We start from the raw sequence: 19,087 nt of genomic DNA, 5'->3' as shown, positions 1-19,087 counted from the left end.
GAAAGTTAAATTTTAAATTAGTTTTATTAATTACTGAGATTCTTTTTTCTTTATCCATAATACAGGTACATCAAGAGAGTGTACACATGATTGAAGTCACAAGTAATTTGATTAATGAAACCCTAGCAAATCACCCTGAGTGGGCAAAGTAAGAATATTGTTTTTGGGGAAAAAAAAGTAGTGATGGATGACCTAATTTCAACATCTGTTGGCATGAAATGATCTTTACCATTACAGCTACATTAGAAGATTAAAAGATAGGGTTTGCCAAAGCTTTGATAAATAATATATATTTTTTTTTCAGAAGAATGGCATGTAATATGGGAAGAGGAGGGGCAAGTGCTTAAAATTTTAGGACTAATGTATGATAAATGACTTTTTTTTAAGATGGGATCTTGCTTTGTTGCCCAGGCTGGCCTTGAACTCATGATCCTGCTGCCTTAGCTCCCCCAGTAGCTGGAATTATAGGCATGCACCACTGTGCCAGCTCCATACCTTATGTTTGAATTGAGATTTATATATTTACATCATGTTTATAATTTCATCTGCCTGATGTCATTTGTTTGCATAGTGACTGAGGTAGATTGAAGAAATTACCCTCATTTTAGAGATGAAGGACCAGGATTATAGTTTTAACAACTTGGGATAGTAATTCTCCAGTGGCAATCAGTACTTAGAACCAGTGTGTCTATCCAGCTGAAGGGAACCATGCACTATATGTGTGACTCCTCAACTGTCTATGTAATTCTTGAAATAGTTTCATATTTGTAATAATTTGGGGGGGGGGATAGGCAAACTTGGCCCAGGATCAAATCCATCTGCCTGTTTTTGTGAATTTTTTTTTTTTTTTTAAGCACAGCTCTGCCCATTCATTTACTTATTGCCTCTCACTGATTTGGGACTTTGAGCATTCAGACTTGAGTAGTTGTGGCACAGAGAGCCACATCTGAAGAGCCTAAGGTTTTTATTCTTTAGCCCTGCACAGAGAAAGTTTACTGTTCTCCTACCTCAAGGAGTTCTGTATACTTGCTTAATTTAACTTGTATAAAAAGGGTTTTAGGTCTTTGTGGGGAATGGTAGCAGAGTTATGCTGTTTACCTATTTTATACTTCATTACAAATGGCATGGCCTGCTCTATTACCCTTTTTAGTCACTAATTAAGTCAGGAAATAATCTGATTTTAGGATTATAAATTGAAATTTATGTTGATTTTTCTCCTTTGATTTCTTAATATAAAGCCTGCTTTGGATATTGCTTGAACTTTCTTTAACATCACATTTGAATATTCTTAAAAGAATTCCTTTGAAAATGTATTTCTACTGACTTACCATATTACCTAGAGTATACCCAAGTTACTTGTCCTCAGTACTTCTCGTTAGTTTAAAATTGTGGCATATCTATACAGTGGGGTATTATTCAGCATTAAATACAATACAATGGGGTATTATTCAGCGTTAAATACAATTGAATTAATAGTACACATACCAACATGCAGTATGAGCATGCTGAGTGAAAGACATCAGGCAAAAAAAAGACTATAGTGTATGATTTTATTTATGTAAACTTCCAGAGAAAGCAGACTCTGCAATTTGTAGTGACAGAAGGATTACACATTGGGGTAGGGTGGGCTCCAGAGGGGGTATAAGAGGGGTGCAAGGATGTTTATTTTCTTGACTAAGATATAAGAAGCAGGGGCTGGGGTTGTGGTTCAGCGGTAAAGTGCTCGCCTAACACATGTGAGGCCCTGGGTTCGATCCTCAGCACCACATATAAATAAATAAAATAAAGGTCTTGTGTCCAACTACAACTAAAAAATAAATATTAGAAAAAAAGATATAAGAAGTGGAAGTGTTATCAGATTTCATTCTAGAACAGTCTTCCCATCTGCATTGTGGGGTGTAAGATGTAGCCCTTGAGACCAGCTGAGAATCAGAGTAAAACCTGATAAGAGGTTGTAAAGCCCTGGACTGTGGATAGGTCTAGCGGGAGTGGGCAGGAGGGATAGAGTTGTATAATCTTAAGGAGATTTGTTGGTTGTGAATTAGATATAGGAAGAAGAAATCTAGTGTGACTTGCTTCTGGCTTAAGAAATTAATATATGACGGTGGATTCAGTAAGACAGGAAATGGAAGAGAGGTTTGGTGGGGAAAATTCATTTTTTTTTTTTTTTTTTTTTAAATTTAACCTGTTAAGTTTTAGGTATTTGCAGGAAGGATAGGTGGAGGCATCCAGGAGGCTAGATGGGTATGCAGTGCAGGAGAGAAATCAGGGATAAAGGGAAGGAATTAGCAGTTGGTGTGAGTCCAGAATCGGAGGTCTGGGTTGGCATTAGAGTGTATTAAGAAAGAATGTATGTGATGCACACAGAGGACCCTGGGTATATGCCCTCTGGATTATCTCTGGCCTTTAAGACTGAAAAGAAAACCATAGGTGGCAAAGGAGAATGAGAGAAACAAGAGGAAAGCCAAGGGCAGAGAAAATTTTAAGAAAGCAGTAGTGGTTAGCAGATGTCAGATTGCTGCAGAAGGGCTGGGGCACATGCTTAGTGGTAGAGAGAGTCATGCTGAGTATGAATGAGGTTTGGGGTTCAGTCCTCATTATTGCCCCTCCCCCCTAAAAAGGCTTCAGAAAAAGTAAGAGTGAGATTGGATGTAGTGACTACAGGATCAGTGCATTCAGTTAGCAGAGCAGAACCTGATTAGATTACTTTGTGTTAAATTATGGGGAAGAGAGAAAGTGGAGAAAGTAAGTGTGGGTTTATCTTTCTCATGTTTATCTGTGAAAGAGCAGCTGATGGTTGAAGGGAAGTGAAGAGCAAATTTTAAAAAATTTAAGATGGAGGAATCTCATTTATTTGCTGAAAGGAAGAAATTGGTACGGTAGAAGGAATTGAAAATATTAGGAGAGGGGTAATTCTTGGGACATGTCTCTGAGGATGAAGCAGGAGATGAATCCACAGCACAAATTGAGGAAAGCAGATCAGAATAGATATGAATATAAACCCTTGAGTTTAGTGGGTTGGACTGGGGAAAGTGGAAAATTAGGGCAGTATGCCTTTGAGGTAAGAAGTGAGATCATCTGTCCTTTATGCCCTTTATGTTCTTTTAACATAAAATATTTTGAAATGAGAAAGCAAGGAATCAACATGATCCATCTATTAGGGTTTAGGAAAGAGCCACCTGATCCAGGCAAGCCTTCTCCCAGGTGTTGTCCTCCAGGGCTAGTCTCAGTATTATAAAGGATTCCTATTCTTTGGCAGTCATTCTTCTATAAGGCAAATAAACCCAAGTTCTTTCATACTGGTTTTGAATTGTAATAGCGCCATCTCTATTGCTATTTTGAAAGCACAGTAGTCGGAGCAGCCCTAGATCAGGTTGTTGTAGACAGGTGTTTTGTTTATTTGGTTTAACTTTTGAAGTCACATGAAGTTGCAAGACATGTATAGGGAGGTCCCCTATTCTCTTGATTCCATCCCCTCCAGCGTTGTCATTGTCCATAACTATAGGACAGTAACAAAACCAGAAAATTTGCATCGGTGCAACATATTGTCTTTGGACTTTACTGGTTTTACATGCACTGTATGTGTGTGTTTTGCTCAGGAATTCCTCACATCTTAAAAAAATCTTTAGTGGATAATAAATTGAAAATAATTATTTACCCTGTTAATTTTCTGAATTCTTTCTCAGTTTTTCACTTCCTTAGATCGATGAGTCTCGATTTTTCAGTAGGTCCAGGGTTGGCCCCAAGCATTTTTTTTTTTCTTTTTTTTTTTTTTGTGCTGGGGATGAACCCAGGGCCTTATGCATGCGAGGCAGGCACTCTACCAACTGAGCTATATCCCCAGCCCACATTTTCATTTTTCTAACAGGTTTTCAAGCAGTTTTGGTACTGCTGGTTCATGGATCGCACTTTGAGAACTTTGTTCCAGATTTTGACTATCCCAGTGTTCCAGAACTACTTCTGGTGCTGAAATAGGCAAATGACCCAGATTATGTGTGAACAGAGAAACAAGGCAAAGTGGAATGAAGGAGGAAAAGTGGGTCTAAATGCTAAGATCAAAGGGAAATTTTGAGTATAACAATTAGGCCAGTCAGGCCCAGATGTCAACAATCCTTGCTTGTGATGCACATCTGTGTATTAATGACTGATTGGCATTATTGCTTCCTAAAGTAACACATCATGTTTAAAGTGTTTTTGGAATGGTACACTAAAAATATCCTTTTTTTTTTTCATTTTTTATTTTAAATTAGTTGGCTTCCTGAGGCTCAGGTGGTCCAAAGAGCCCTGAATTCTGCAGCTAACAATGTCTATCAGTATGGGCGAGAATGGATAACCCACAAGGTAAGGGAAGAGCCTTTCTGTGGCTTCCTCTTTGCAGGGTCTCTGTTGGTAGTGACTTCTTGCTTCGAGAAAGCATAGAGATTCTGTTTGGAATGATTTCCATTTTTGAAATAAGCTTAAATCTACAGGTTGACAAGCAACATAAAATGAAATTAAAGCTCTAGATAATCACACCATACAGTGCTAGTAGCCTCAACAATCTAAGAGGTTATTCATTTACTTTCTTCTTGAGGTGGATCTGATTGTTATTTTTTTTAGGACAGAATGATCACTAATCTTGGATGGTCAAATATGGTCAAAGGAGGAGAAAAAGGTAATAAGCCATCCTCTTATCTGCCTGTAACAGTGCTTGGCAGTTTCCGATTAGTTTCATTTAATCTTTTCAAGAAAGCTACAGGAGTCTGAATTATTTTGCTTGCTTTGCAGATGAGGAAACATACTCAGCTAGGCTGGGTAGATCCCCGTTGGTCATATAGGAAATCAGCTTCAGGCTAATGACCAGCTCCAAATCCTTGTTCTTTCTGCCATAGTGTGGTAGTGGTGTGTGCTAAACTGGAGAAAGTGCTTTCATATGGCACTTGAGATAAACTTTGAAGGAAGGGCAGATCAAGGAAGAGTGTATTTTAGGAAGGGTAGTTAATGTGAGCAAAGAAGCAGAGACAGGAGTGTTCTTGAGGAGATGACCTTGACTGAAGGGGAAGGAAAGACATAATTGTCACAGTTAGATATTAGCTTCTTCAGTATGGGTTTGGGATATTCTTTTTTTCTCTCCTACTGTTGCCCATGGGAGTAAAGTTTTAATATACTGAAGTAATTAGATTCATATGGTGACAAGTTTTTTTTGCAGTGAGACTAGTGGCTGGAAAATTATATCAGTATATAATTTCTTGTTTGAAAGCAAATCTCCTCCTCCCTCCCCAGAATTAAAGATGGAACAAGTCTGGTTAAAAGTTGAGAGAGCCACAGGTTGTAGTGCACACCTGTAATCCCAGTGGCTTGAGAGGCTGAGACAGGAGGATTATGAGTTGAAAGCCAGCCTCAGCAAGGCTCTAAGTCACTCAATGAGACCCTGTCTCTAAATAAAATACAAAATAGGGCTGGGGATGTGGCTCAGTGGTTGAGAGTCCCTGATTTCAATCCCTGGTACCCCCCAACCCCACCAAAAAAAAAAAAATTGAGAGACAGTTATGTCTGTCCCCGATAAGTTAATCACTACATGTTCCTTCTTTAAAAAAAAAATAATGTATACATGCATATATTATTTATTTATATATGAGATAAGCATCCACAAATTTATCTTTTACTTATCTTAGAACTGTCATAAGAGGAAAATCCAGCCATTGCAGAAGATTTTCAGCTTTCTAGGACATGTTATTTTGCTTAAATCATGGCATTTTATTCTTTATTAATATATCTGGGAGAAATTTTTATTCTAGAATCCTTATCTTTCTGGGCAGAGTATAAAGTAGAGGGAATTTTGGGTAGCCGGAGACATGGACCTTAGATTTTAAAGAAATAGATTTCAAATTACTTAGAGAAAAATAGGTATAAAACCTTCTAAAATGAAGACGATGGGCATTTGATAACAAAAATTATAAAGTATGTGTGATCTTGATTGAAAAGACAGCGGAATAATATCTAAAAACATTGAATGTTCATAAAATGGGATATATTTTAACCATATAAAGGGATGAAGTAATGATGAGTGTTACAGCATGGATTATTTTTGAAAACATTATGTTAAGTGAAAGAAGCAGTCATAAAAGAATGTAAGATTTCGTTTATATGAAATGTCCAGAGAAGGCAAATTTATAGACAGAAAATAGAGTTATGATTTCCAGGAGTGATGGGGCTGGGGAAGAATGAGGGAGTAACTGTTAATGTGAATGGGATTTCTTTTTGGGATGATGAAAATGTTTTGAAATGATATATGGTAATGGTTGCATGTTGTGAATATACTAAGAATCGTTGAATTGGGTACTTACATGAATTATAAGTCCTGTGAGTTATATATCAATAAAATTATTTTTAAAAAACTGCAGATGTAACTTTAATGAGCTGAAAGTCTTATCTAACTCAAAATCATATAAGAAGAATTGGGTTGTAAGAGCTAAAGTCCAGAGAGGCCTGAAATAGGGGAAAACATCATTCCCAGAAGAGTTTTTCAGGGTGTGTGTCTGGTCTTCCCGTCCCCAGCTTATGTTGTCAGCCTCATCTCCTGTGTCCCTTCATATTGTTTGGGTCATACGTGGACTTTCCAGTTGGCTTTCTTCACTCAGCATTCTTGCTTGAACTACCCTTTCTGCTTTTTATGTCTTTAATAAAAATCTGGGATAGCAAGAGAATAAATAATGTTTACTCTGTCCCTCCTTCCATGATCAGAATGAAGAAGGTTCCAGCCAGCCATAAACAGGCCCCATTCTGTGCTAGGTGTTGGGTGGAAAGTGATAAATTACAGAGTTTCCACTCTCCCAGGGATTACACTCCAGTGAGTGGAGACCGTCATCAAGCATGCAAACAAATGAAAAAACTCAGGTGCTAATAAGTGCTGCCTTATTGAGTAATGTGGTAGCATGATGCTTTAGCTAGAACTCCAGAGAAGGTCTCTGAGAAGGTGACATTTCCATTAAGACTTAATGATGAGGAGAAGGCAGTCGGCAAAGGATTAGTAGAAGATTGGGTCAAGCTGAGGCAGCAAGGCAAGCCTAGATCAGGACAAAGAAGGTAGGGGTTTTATTTTAGTTATAAATTTAGGCATTATGCAAATTACATAGAAGGGGATGTGACCTGATTTAGCATGTTGGACCTTATTTTGGTTGCTTTATGGAGAAGGGGGCAAGAAAAGGAGAAGACAGAGAGGCCAGATAAAAGGTTATTCTGATAGCAGCTAGGTTTGTGGCTCAGTGGTGGAGCACCCGCCTAGCGCGGGTGAGGCACTGGGTCCGATCCTCAGCACCACATAAAAAAATAAATAAAAATAAAGGCATTGTGTCCACCTACAACTAAAAAAAATAAATTAAATTTAAAAAGAAAGGTTATTCTAATAGACCATGTGAGAGATGTTAACTACTTGGATCAGGGTTGTAGAAATATAAAATGGAAGAATTGGTCAGATTTAGGATTTTCTTTCTTTCTGTTTTTTTGTTTGTGGTAAGAGGAATTTCTCATAGATTGGACACAGAACGTAAGGAAAGGAAGTTTTGGTTGTTTAACTAGAAGAATAGCTCTGATGGAAAAGATGTGGAGGTGATAATAGGGTTTAGGTGACGCGGATGGATCAGTAATTAAATTTGAGGCATAGTTAGTTTGAGTTACCTAATATCTGGATAGGACTGCCGTGAAGGCAGGTGGATATACAGAGTTGGAGTTCAAGGGAATAGATGGCAGCTTAGGAGTCATCAGATGGGGCTTCTGCTGTGTCACTGGGGGTGAATGCGGAGCCCTAAGGCCTGATCTACCCAAATGTCAGGTCCAAGCTTTACTCTGTGGGTATTCAGGCTATAGGAAAACAATTCATTGAGAAGATTTATGCTATATCTTATGACTACAGAGTCTTGGGAAGTAGATGAAGATGAATGTTCTATGTCATGTAATATTAAAATTTTGAAGTTAGAAGACATTTGCTAAGTCAGATCACTTCAAGTGTGTTGAAGAAAGCCTGCATATATTATCTTCCAGACATTTTGATTGAAGTATTCACACATTTATTTCATGCAAAAAGAGTAGATGTTTATACCTTTTAAAGTGGATTCACCAGATACATTTAAAAGATTCCTTTCCAGAGGCCCTGAGATTAATGGAACATGACATATGTGGACCCTGCCCTTGTAGAACTTTGACTCTGCTGGGGAAGTCAGCCATTTAATTCATGTTATGCATGATTGATTTTGGCAAAGGAGAATAAATTATTCTAAAGGAAATAAAATAACATAGAATAGATAATCTGGGTAAGTCAGAATATTGTTTCTTTGAATTTTTTTTCCTTTTGAGTTTTGTTCTGATTTTTTAGTTTGTTAGTAAATTGAAATTATTTTTGATTTAGAAAAAGCATTGAAACAAGAAATTATATATAATGTCCCTCTTATTGATACAGGCATAATCCACTCAGTTCCTGTGTTAGATGGTTGATGGATAGACTTTGTTTGATTTTGCCAGAAAATTATTCGTTGACTCTATGGTCACTATGAAATTGGAATGAGGAAAATACAAAAGGTGAAAAAAGAAAAAAGAATTATTAGATGGTACCCATGAGATTGGATGAAGTGGCCTCTATTAGTTTGCAAGGGATGACATAACAAAGTGCCACAGACTGGTTGGCGTAAACCATGGAAATTTATTTTCTCACAGTTCTAGAGGCTAAGTGAGATTCAAGTGTGGGCAGGGTTGGTTTTCCTGAGGCCTCTCTCCTTTGGCTTCTAGATGTCATCATCTTCCTGTCTCTTCACATCGTCTTCCCCTGTATGTGACTGTGTCCCAATCTTTTCCTGTAAGGATACCAGATATATTGGATTAGGACCTATGCCAATGGCCTCATTTTAACTTCATTACCTCTTGAGAGACTCTCCCAAATACAGTCACATTCTGAAGAATTGGTGGTTAGGACTTCAGCATGTTAATTTTGGTGTGGACAGGGTACAGCTCATAACATGGCCTAAGTAGAGAGGGCAGATAGAAGAGGATCACAGGTAGACTCCTGGAGCACTTGAGGTTTTGGAGGTCAAAGAAGGAGCCAGTGGACTGAGTCATAGTCCTGAGGTAGAATGAAAGCAACCTGTGCAGCCCAGAAGCCTAGAGAAGAAGGTGTGTCAACAAAGACCTCCTCAGTCTGGCAAATGCTGAGATTTCAAGCGGGATGAGTACAGAGAATTGTCCCCTGACTTTATCATTCCCATTTTAGACATGAGGATGTTTGCCTTCTCAAGTCATTTTCTGATGGCTTTTAATGCTTTCTTGCCTTTCACATATAGAGAGCATGTCATATACTATCAATGATATGTGCCCTTCATTCGTTCTTTGGGAATAGCAATGTTAAGTCCATCAGACTCTGTTCTCTAGCCCAGTCTTCCTTGTGACTTGCACTATGTATTTAAATGAGCAGGACAGCGTTCTGGGTCTATAATATTCTGCTATGGTGGGTATTACCAGGATTTTGGAAAGAGTGTTTTATAATATGTTTGTAAAATTATGCCATTTTGTCCTTTAATGGTTGTGGTATTTAGCTGTTGGGCTGAGAGTGAGACTTATAAAGAGATGCCTGCTTAAAATAGTGCTTTACTTTGTAAAAGGCCACCATGTGTGCACGACCTAGATTTATGCCAACTAACAATTTTAGGGTTTTTCTGGTGAGGGAGAGCTCAGAAACTGATGGGAGAATTGGTAGGAAGTTAGTGTCTGACAGTCATGATATATACAAGACTAAAGTAACTAAAGGAAATTAGATTCTGGGCACTTGTGGATTTTAATCATTTTGAGTAATTTGCTCTAGGAGGTGTTTTTTTTGTTCATAGGTTATATATACTGTAGTTGAAATAACATTAGAGGTTTTATCCTGACTGCTGTTTAGCTTCATTACCCCCCCACCTCCTCTTTTTCTTTTCCTGGTGGTGGGCATTGAATCCAGGGTCTTGTGCATGCTAGGCAAACACTCTCCCACTGGGCTACTCTCCCAGCTCATCAAAACCATTTTCTATCTCTTGGGATTGTTGTAAAGATCATCTGATGTAGGTGAAAATACATTTGTAAATTTAAGCTATATAGAGATAGATGGCTTTTATTATATTCACTAGTTTGTGTCTGGTTTATGAATAAATCAGTTCAATACAGAGGCTTATATTTACATCAGCTATGTCTAATAACTGGCACCAATATCTATGAGACCAACATCAGATGGACTAAAGGTGTAAACCAGAATGGAAAAATGATCACCTACTAAATTATCTAAAAGTTTTCAGTTAATCCATAGACTTCTGGGAAATTGTTATATCCATATGATGTTGGAAAGTATTAATTGATACAATCCTTTTAGAAGACTGTTTAGCAATGCATAGTCAGAGCCATTGTTTTCTTTGATTCCTATTCATTTATTTTCTGTTAGTGGTAAGAAAAAAATAGCTATATATAAAGATTTATTTATGACATTAAAAATTGGGAGCCATCTATATGATCTATGAGGATCTATGAGTGGGTAATGAATGTCAAAGATGAAATGTTTATGATGCAAAAGACCACATATATTTCTAAGAATAGTCTGTAAATAAGTAGAAAATTGCAGAGGAAAAGGAAAAATGCAAACAGTTGTATTAAGGGAATGGAATTACAAATCAGGGTGTTTTAAAATTGTCTTTAATATTGCAATATGGTTTTAGTCTGATCAGTCATAGTTGTCTGAGGCATAGTTGTCTCAATGTACAAACTGAGGGAGGATTTGTGTTTATTGCTAAGGTCCTAAAATTTTACTTAAATTTCTGTGAAAATTCTTAATAATAGAGATATGTATCTCTATGATTATAATATGGCACATTGTATATATTATATATACAGTGATACATTGTATTATGATATGTGTGTGTGTATATATAAAATATTTATATAAATATATATATATGATACATATGCACTGTATAAATATATATATTTATGATACATTTGCATACATATATATGATACATATGCACTGGGGTCATAGGGTTAAGATTTTTCTCTGGGTACATGAGCCCAGAGAGGTCAGTAAGCATGGCTTCATTTGTACCATTTTCTTATGTATCTCTTAGAGACCTGGGAACAGAGGAAAGAAAAAAGAAGAAAAACATGAGAAAGGAAAGGGAATTTACTGGGAACATTGAGAAATAGAATATAAGAATATAACACAATGAGGCTAGCCTTAACTAAATAATCTGGAACATTTTAGTTTGGTTTGGACAAATGAAGACCCAGCCTGTATTGAGTTGTTGCCTGAATTATTAAATCAGATTATATCTGTATTTTTTCCTAGCTTCATAAAATTCTAGGAGATAAGATGAATAATACAGCTGTAATTGAGAAGCAAGTACTAGAACTTTGGGACAGACTGTATCATTCTTGGTTTGTAAAGGTAAGTTATCTTAGCAAAGGATTTTCATTATAAACTGAAGTCCTTTTAATGTAATTTATACATTCATTGACTACATAGGATTGTATTCACATTGGAATTTCATTTATTGAAATTCTTAAATAGCAGGATCTTAAGCCTCAGGTCACTAAAAGTCATCTTATGTCAATGGTTTGTCTCTTGGCAGAACTTGTTAACTTGGATTGTCTGTTGTATCATTATTCTGTCCTCTGCTTGTTATAGATGACATCTTGTCCTCCAGACCAGCTCTAAGTAGTGGAAATGTAATGTGAGCCACATGTTTGGGGTTTTTTTGGTGCCAGGCATTATACCCAGGGTCTTGTGAATGTTAAGCATGTGTTCTTCTACTGAGCTGTGTCTCCAGCCCTTGCAAGCTGCATGTGATATTTTATATTCTTTTTTTAATCCTAAGCTTTTGAAATTTAGTGGGCATTTTATACCAAATAGCATATCTATTTTTGGGCTACCTACATTTTAAGCTTTTAGTAACCACATGTGGCTAGTTGTTCCTGTTTTAGACAGTACACTTCTACCTATTTAAGAACTTTTCTCTGAGAAAGTGGAAATAGTACTAAAAGTTTAGAGACCTTTACTTTAAATCAACCTTGTGTACTGTGTATGTTTATGTACTTTTACTTCAGAATTTGTGATGGAAAGTAATGCAGTTTTTCCCCGAGTATAAAAATAATGGATTAGAAAGCAGCGTGTTCTGCTGAGCTGTGCTCCATACCAGGTCCAGTGGCTGTCAGGAGCTGAGCTCTGCATACTGAAGGGCAGAGGCATTGGTTCTTTCCCAGGTTGATGTAAGGAAAGGAGGAGCAGCTATAAATCTCTTAACCTGGGGTGGAAGCGAGGGGAACTGTCTTTAAACTTGAATTTGTGACTTACTGACCTGTTTTGAATGTTATTCTCTTGCCTTTGTATGAGTTGAGGGAATATGGTACTGGTTTTCTTACCTTTCAAAGACTGGGAGTTAAGACTTTTAATGGCATATTAGTTTGAATATCATATATTTCATTCTGATTGCTTAAGAACCAGGTAATTATAAAGGTCATATCTATGTCCTTTGCCAACTCTGGGGCTTCTTAACAGAGTTTCCTGTGCCTCACCCTTTTAGTATAGATCTATAAATAGTATACTGTCTTTCTTTCTTTCTTTTTTTTAAACCTCTTTCACCAGGACCTGAGTCTCTGCATTGTATAATGGATATTAATATCAGTGTTTTATTTGCAAAAACGAGAGAATGGAAGCACATGCAAAATGTTAAGAACTTCACCCTGAATGTTAACCTCACTTTGTTTATTCACATTTTTTTCAAATATAATTATGGTGGCATCCCTACCAGTGTCGTTCCCTTCCTGATAGATGAATTGTATTTTCCCCCTTATCCTTGATTCTTTGTCATAGTCACTTTGCTCCTCCTTTTATCTTGTACAAAAGACATTTTTCCTTCTTCCTTTTTGAGACTAGCTCACTGTGTTGCCCAGTTGATCTCAAGCTCCTGGGTTCAGGCTGTCCTCTTGCCTCATCTTGAATGGCTGGGATATAGGCACATTATTACTGTGCTGGCTTTTGTATAGAAGGTTAATAATGGAGATGAGGAAGGAGGAATAAACAAAGGTAGAAGACCAAGAAAAAGGTGGAGGAATTAAGAAGAAAAAGGTGAAAGTGAGTGGTGTTTTAGAATTCTGTTGTATATATTGAGTGTTTCAAAAATGTATTTAGGAAAGAAGTACTTGAGCCAGGCTTAGATACGGTACCTAAAATGTAAATGGAAAAGTGTTACATTTCATTTCTTTAGATGTCTTACTTGATTTCTTAAATAATATAAAGGTTTTTCACCTTTGAGTATTTCCTGAGGTACACAGTGGACCTAAAGCAGAATGGGACATTTATACTTTTCACTCTAGGTTAAGATGGAAGTTTCATGTTTGAACTGTTTTGTCTCATAGAATGTAACACATTCTGGAAGGCACAAAGGACATAAGATGCATGTAAGTCGTCAGAACAGCTGGCTGGGAGACATTCTGGACTGGCAGGACATCGCCTCCTTTGTTCACGAGAACATTGAGACATTTCTTTCGGTAAGGAATAGTGTTTATAGTTATGGTGGACTTACAGATTAAAAACAGAACTCTAATTCCAGGTTTTCTTTACACAGTATGAAGCCTTCAGTTACTCCGTTTTTAATGCCACGACATTTATAGGCTGGAGAACTCTTTTTTTTTTTAGTTGTAGATAGACACAACAACTTAATTTTGCTCATTTACTTTTTTATGTGGTGCTGAGGATTGAACCCAGTGCCTCATTACATGCGAGGCAAGCCCTTTGCCACTGAGGCACAACCCCAGCCCAAGGCTGGAGAACTCTTCCTGCACTAGAAAGATATCCCAAAGCAGTTTTCTTCAGGTGTTGGTCCCCTGCCTTGCTCTGTTGAAATGCACTTGTAAGATGCTGAATCCTGCAGCATGTGAGTGAAGCTGTGGGCTCCCATGTTCTCAGGAATCCTCGTCACCCAGGCTGACCAGAATGTTCCCAGCTGGACATTAGAGAGAGAGATCTGTTTTTCTAGTGGGCGAAGCCCTTGACATATGGAAATATGACTCATTCATTACATTACAGAAACTGAATATGTGAGGACTTAGCTTGTTGTCTTCCCCCCAACTTTTCTGTCATGTACCATCCACTTCTGCAGCCTTATAGCATTGCTGAGTCTTAACGTCTACTCTGCATCATTCTGGAGTAGACTTTGTCGGGTGTCTTGGCATGTGGTTAGTCACAGAGATGAGAATGTTCCTGTGAATAGACTAGTGGATTCCAATAAATTAACAAAAGTTAAATTTTTAAAAATTGAAGCTTAATCTAAGTAATAATATAGCTGAAAAGTCAGTGCTTTAAGATTTTTATTAAAAAGAAGTAATGCCTTGTTCTTTGCTTCCCAGAGACAACCTCCAGAAGCAGCTTTACCTGGGTGTTTACCTCTGAATTTCTAAAATAATGCTTACACTGCCCTTTTTTGTTTTTGCTATTTTAGGTATTATCTTTTGGCTTCCAAATATGGAAGATGAAGGTAAAGATGTGACTTCTTCAAGTCCTTCAATGCCTTCTAATACCTCCCTTGTGATTTTTCTATGATTCCTCCTCTTGCTCCCTGTACCTGCAATCACACTCTTCCCTTAGATTGCTGTAACAGTTTACAGTTAAGTCTATAAATCATGTCCTTCAGTTTTTATTTTATAGGGGTTTTTTTGGTCTTTTTTTTTTTTTTTTTTTAAGGGGCTTGTATTGCCCAGACTGGGCTCCAGCTATTCTCCTGCCTTAGTCTTCCTAGTAGCTGGGGCTACAGGTGTGACATACCTCGATAGGCGCTTATGTTTTTGATAATCCTTTCCCTATGTTTCCTCTAGTCCAGTGATTCTCAAACTTTTGATCTAAAGATTCCAAAGTGCATATTTATCTCTTTATTAAATAACAACATTACATGTTAATATATAGAGTATGCTTTTAGTTTGTGAAAAATACTGTTTTCTAAAATGAAAAAAGAAGTACTGGGAAGAGTGGCTTTCTTTTAAATTTTCAGTCTGTTAAACGTCTGCATTCTCAAGTCTGCTCTGCCTCCAGTCTGTTGGGATTGTTTATTTGGTTGAAGTATAGGAAGATCATCCAGTCTCACACAGGTATCTAGATAGAAAAGAGAGAAATCTTTTAATAGATTTTTATTGTGGCTATTCTTTGATACTATATCAAAACTCAATTAACTTTTAAAAGGTTAGTTGCAGGGTGAAATTTAAAATCGTATCCGTGATCTTTTTGTATTCTTGTGTATTAAAGTCTTTTGGTCCATCTTGGTTGGGAGTGTTTCAGCCTTGTGTGCTTTGGTAGTATACACTGATCATTTGGAATATCAATTCACTGGTATCTGTACATCTTCAAAATATTGATACTTTGTAGTATTAAAAAATTATGTTCTTTAGCTATCAAGGCCTCAACACCTGATAAAAATTTCCAAAATTAACTTTTTTTCTCAAAAGCTCAAATTTTATTGTTGACCACAAACACTGGGTGATTTTTTTTTTTTAAGTGACACTTTATTCAGTTGTAAATGAACTTTATTCATTTTGAATTCACAAGGAAATGGTATTCAGTGAGAAGTTCAGCTAGTTCTGTTCCCAGGTCAGTCACACAAGTGCCCTTCCTCTGAGGACTGTTGAACTTCAGTGAGTGAGTGGCAGGAGTGTGTTTTGCTTACTTCCCTTTTCCTCACACAGAATGTTAAAAAAAAAAAAAAAAAAGGTATTCAAAGATTGATACAAAATTGAATTAATGACTTTTCCTGCTGCATAGAGTATATGCTTAAGTGAAGCTGGTGCCAGCTGTGTGGCAGTGAATACAATGAACTCTAGAACAGTCTTGTGCCCACTGCCTTGATTCCTGCCATGTCCCCAGCAGCTCTGCCCATCATTGATTGTCTTTATACCACCAGTGCAGAGGCCAACGTGAAGTAAAGCATGGGCTTGATTATTATTAAGAAAATAGCTTTGGCTTCACATAACCTCAGAAGGACCTTGGGGGCGTGGGTTGTCCAGGAGCCATATTCAAGTGTCGGATTGCTTAATTTTATAAACATCTTTTGTTTCCCTTTTTAGTACTCCCTCCCACCACCCCCTCCCAAGTGGCTTCAACTTTACTCTTGAAATCTTGATTGAATTTCCTGTTTCTGCTATCATACTTGTAATTTCCAACAGCTCTTTCTTATATACCAAGCCTTCCTTTGTTATTTCTTTGAGAATATTACTAATAAAAGTTGCCCTCTGTTTGTTCTGAGTTTCACCTTTCACCTTTGAGGCTATCCTCAGATATCTGTCTGGTGACCCTTGGCAGTTTGATGCTTTCTAAGAGTGAAACAGCCAGTTTGAAGGTCTTCAGCCAGGTCAGCTTGTAGAAAAGCCCAAGGGTCAGCAGATTCTACTCAGTTTATGGACCTTCCAGGTAACTTTTTCATGCCAGTGCATATCCAAGATAACTTATTGTCTAATAATAAATACATTTGAATGTTTGTTTTCCCCCAAAATTCAGGTGTGTTAACAAGAAGTTATTGAATCCTTTTTTTGTCTTTCTTTGAGCCTGCAATAGTTGAATTTTAAAGGATCTATTACTGACAGATGAAGTGCTGTTACTGAATCAAATTAAGATAGATGATACAAAAGAATTATTTAAATTTTATAAATTTTTATGGAAAGAAAACAAATGGGCAGTTTTTTGAAATTAAAACAATTTAGCCATGAAATCCCTCTCCCCCCAAAAAAGGACACAATTCTTATGTCTAAACACATTTAAATATTGAGTAGTAGTTCAGGAAACAGATTATTTAGTGTTTTTTATATAAAATATTTTATGACAAATATTGTGCTAGGTTCTTTAAAATATTTTCTAAAATTTAATTTTCATAAAACTTCTGTAAATCCAAGATAATTGCTTTCATTTTGATAGGATAGTGGCATTAAAAGTAACAGTAGATATTCAGATTCAGTTCTTCTTTCATTGGTTCCAGAGACCAGACTTGCCATAATACTGCAATGTCTTTCAAACCATATTTCATACTCTAGAAGACTCTGCTTTTCATAGTCTTATTCCTTTATGCTTTTATTTGCTTATTTTGTCTGTTCTCTTTCTGATCTTATAGTCCATAGGCAACTTAGAGCCAGTCTTGTTTGTGGACTCTTCCTAGTGATTTCAGAACACATTGAGGTTCCCCTACATTTTTTCTTATTTTGACCTCTGCATCCCTATAATGTTCTGTTTTAGTCTTTTTCTAAACTGCTTCTTTTGAGTCTTCATGAGTTCCATAGAAGGTGTGCTAAGGACTCTCAGTAAATAGCTGGGAAGTCATATTAATAATCAGAGGTTTTGTGGTGAGCAGTGGACTCAGGGTGCAGGGATGCAGAACAGCTAGAGGACGGTGAGGCCGCCTTGGTCATTTCTTACCCACAGCAGAGACCACTTTTCATGAATATGCTGCTTTATGGCTTAGGTGTCTCCTGGGTTTTTTGTAAGTGTTTCAGAACCAACTACTCTGTTCTTGACATTTTTTGAGTTATAATTGTATCCTTGACTAAATCAATAGTAAACCTGGCTCACGTTTTCTGCTTTTGACCTGAGATATATTTATTTACATAAATCTGTTTCATTTTCAGGTTCAGGGGCTTTGTTACTATTTCTGCCTTTACTAATTTCTTTTATTTAAGACTGGCATATAAACTAGAACTGCTTTTTACCTTAAGATTTACTTAAGTTTCTGGGAATGTCCTTTCTTGTTTTCTCCAGCTTATTCCCTTTTTTTTCAAATAAGAAAAGTTACTTGAATTATTTTAGTACCATTAATATTTTCAACTAATTTCTTAAAATTACCACAGGGTATTTTCCATAAGTGTGACCCAAAAACTATTTAAAATTTTTTTTTGATTAAAAATTCCAGAATGACTGAGCCCCCAAAAGAGGCTTGTCAAAATCACAAAGGCCTTGTTGGTTTGTTTCTTGGAATCAGTGGCATTGTTCATTCATTCTTTATCCCACCAGGTCAAACAGTCAATCATGCATATTTTTGTAGGCATTGTGAAACACTCTAAAGATTTTATATAAGGAGTTTTTGTAAATGAAGCCAGCCTGCTGAAGTTCTCTTATGAAGATTGAGCTGAGATCTGCAAGAAATGCTGAGGGCAACAAAACATGCTTTTATAAATGATATATTTGCAGTAGGAAAGGAATGGATGGGCCTTTCATAGAACAGATGGTCTAACATGAATATATGACAAAAAACAGATCTGCTGTTTTCAGAAAGGGCACCAGAATAACAACCAGGCCTTCTAAGTTCTTGCCCCAACCCTGTTTCTCCTCCTTAGTTCTGTGCCCTTGGGCAAGTTTTTAAAAACCTGAGCTTCAATTTATAAGTCTATAAAACAAAGATGATATCATCTCCATTTCTTCCCTCTTAGCACTGTTGTGAGGTCTGTAGAAATATCTTGAAAACTGTTAATTAATGGAAGGTGTTTTCCTGACTACATATTTTGCTTCCATGTTTTTCATTACGAGGGAGGATAGTCTCCTTGGGAAGAATAGAGCAGACACTACCATAGGTAATTGAAGTTCATGAAAAGCAAGGCATTAAAAGCATGGAGGTGGGCTGTAGACACTGTTCATTTCTTGGCATATTTAACATATAATAGCTATCATCTTGATATGTTTTAGTGAATTTGCAGGGAATACATGAACTTAAGTCAGTAAGTCTCAATATAATAATCATGGTCTATCTCAGGAAAGATTCTGCACTTGACCCTAGTGATTTTAATGGTTGTTCCTGTAGTATTTTTTATATTTGTAGTTGAATCTAAGATGGCAAGAATGGAATGAAGCCGATAATACAATAAGTGCTAGAACTTCATGGCCTGTACTTTTGATCCTACAAGATAAATATGTACACAGGATGTATTCTGACATATCCTCCTGTAGACATTTTTATGTGCATTCTATTTTTACATAGTTATAACCATACTATATATAAAATTTTTTGTATTCTGCTTTTAAAATTTAGTGTTATTATAATCATATTTTCCTATTATAATAGAAATATTTCTAATAACT

General features: G+C 36.7%; 1 protein-coding gene across 2 annotated transcripts in view; it reads left to right on the top strand.

The window, feature by feature from the left end:
* Tmem245 (transmembrane protein 245) overlaps positions 1–19,087 on the top strand; it is an 82,910-nt gene that overhangs the window by 35,340 nt on the left and 28,483 nt on the right. For both annotated transcript variants that reach the window (XM_034636752.2, XM_027943008.2), the window contains 4 exons: positions 66–148; positions 4,251–4,341; positions 11,333–11,431; positions 13,402–13,533. In XM_034636752.2, coding sequence (XP_034492643.2) covers positions 66–148; positions 4,251–4,341; positions 11,333–11,431; positions 13,402–13,533 — 405 coding nt within the window. The remainder of the gene's footprint in view (positions 1–65; positions 149–4,250; positions 4,342–11,332; positions 11,432–13,401; positions 13,534–19,087) is intronic.

Source organism: Marmota flaviventris, chromosome 13, assembly GCF_047511675.1.
Source record: "Marmota flaviventris isolate mMarFla1 chromosome 13, mMarFla1.hap1, whole genome shotgun sequence".
NCBI classification, from domain to species: domain Eukaryota; kingdom Metazoa; phylum Chordata; class Mammalia; order Rodentia; family Sciuridae; genus Marmota; species Marmota flaviventris.
This window is presented reverse-complemented; position numbering and strand designations above follow the sequence as displayed.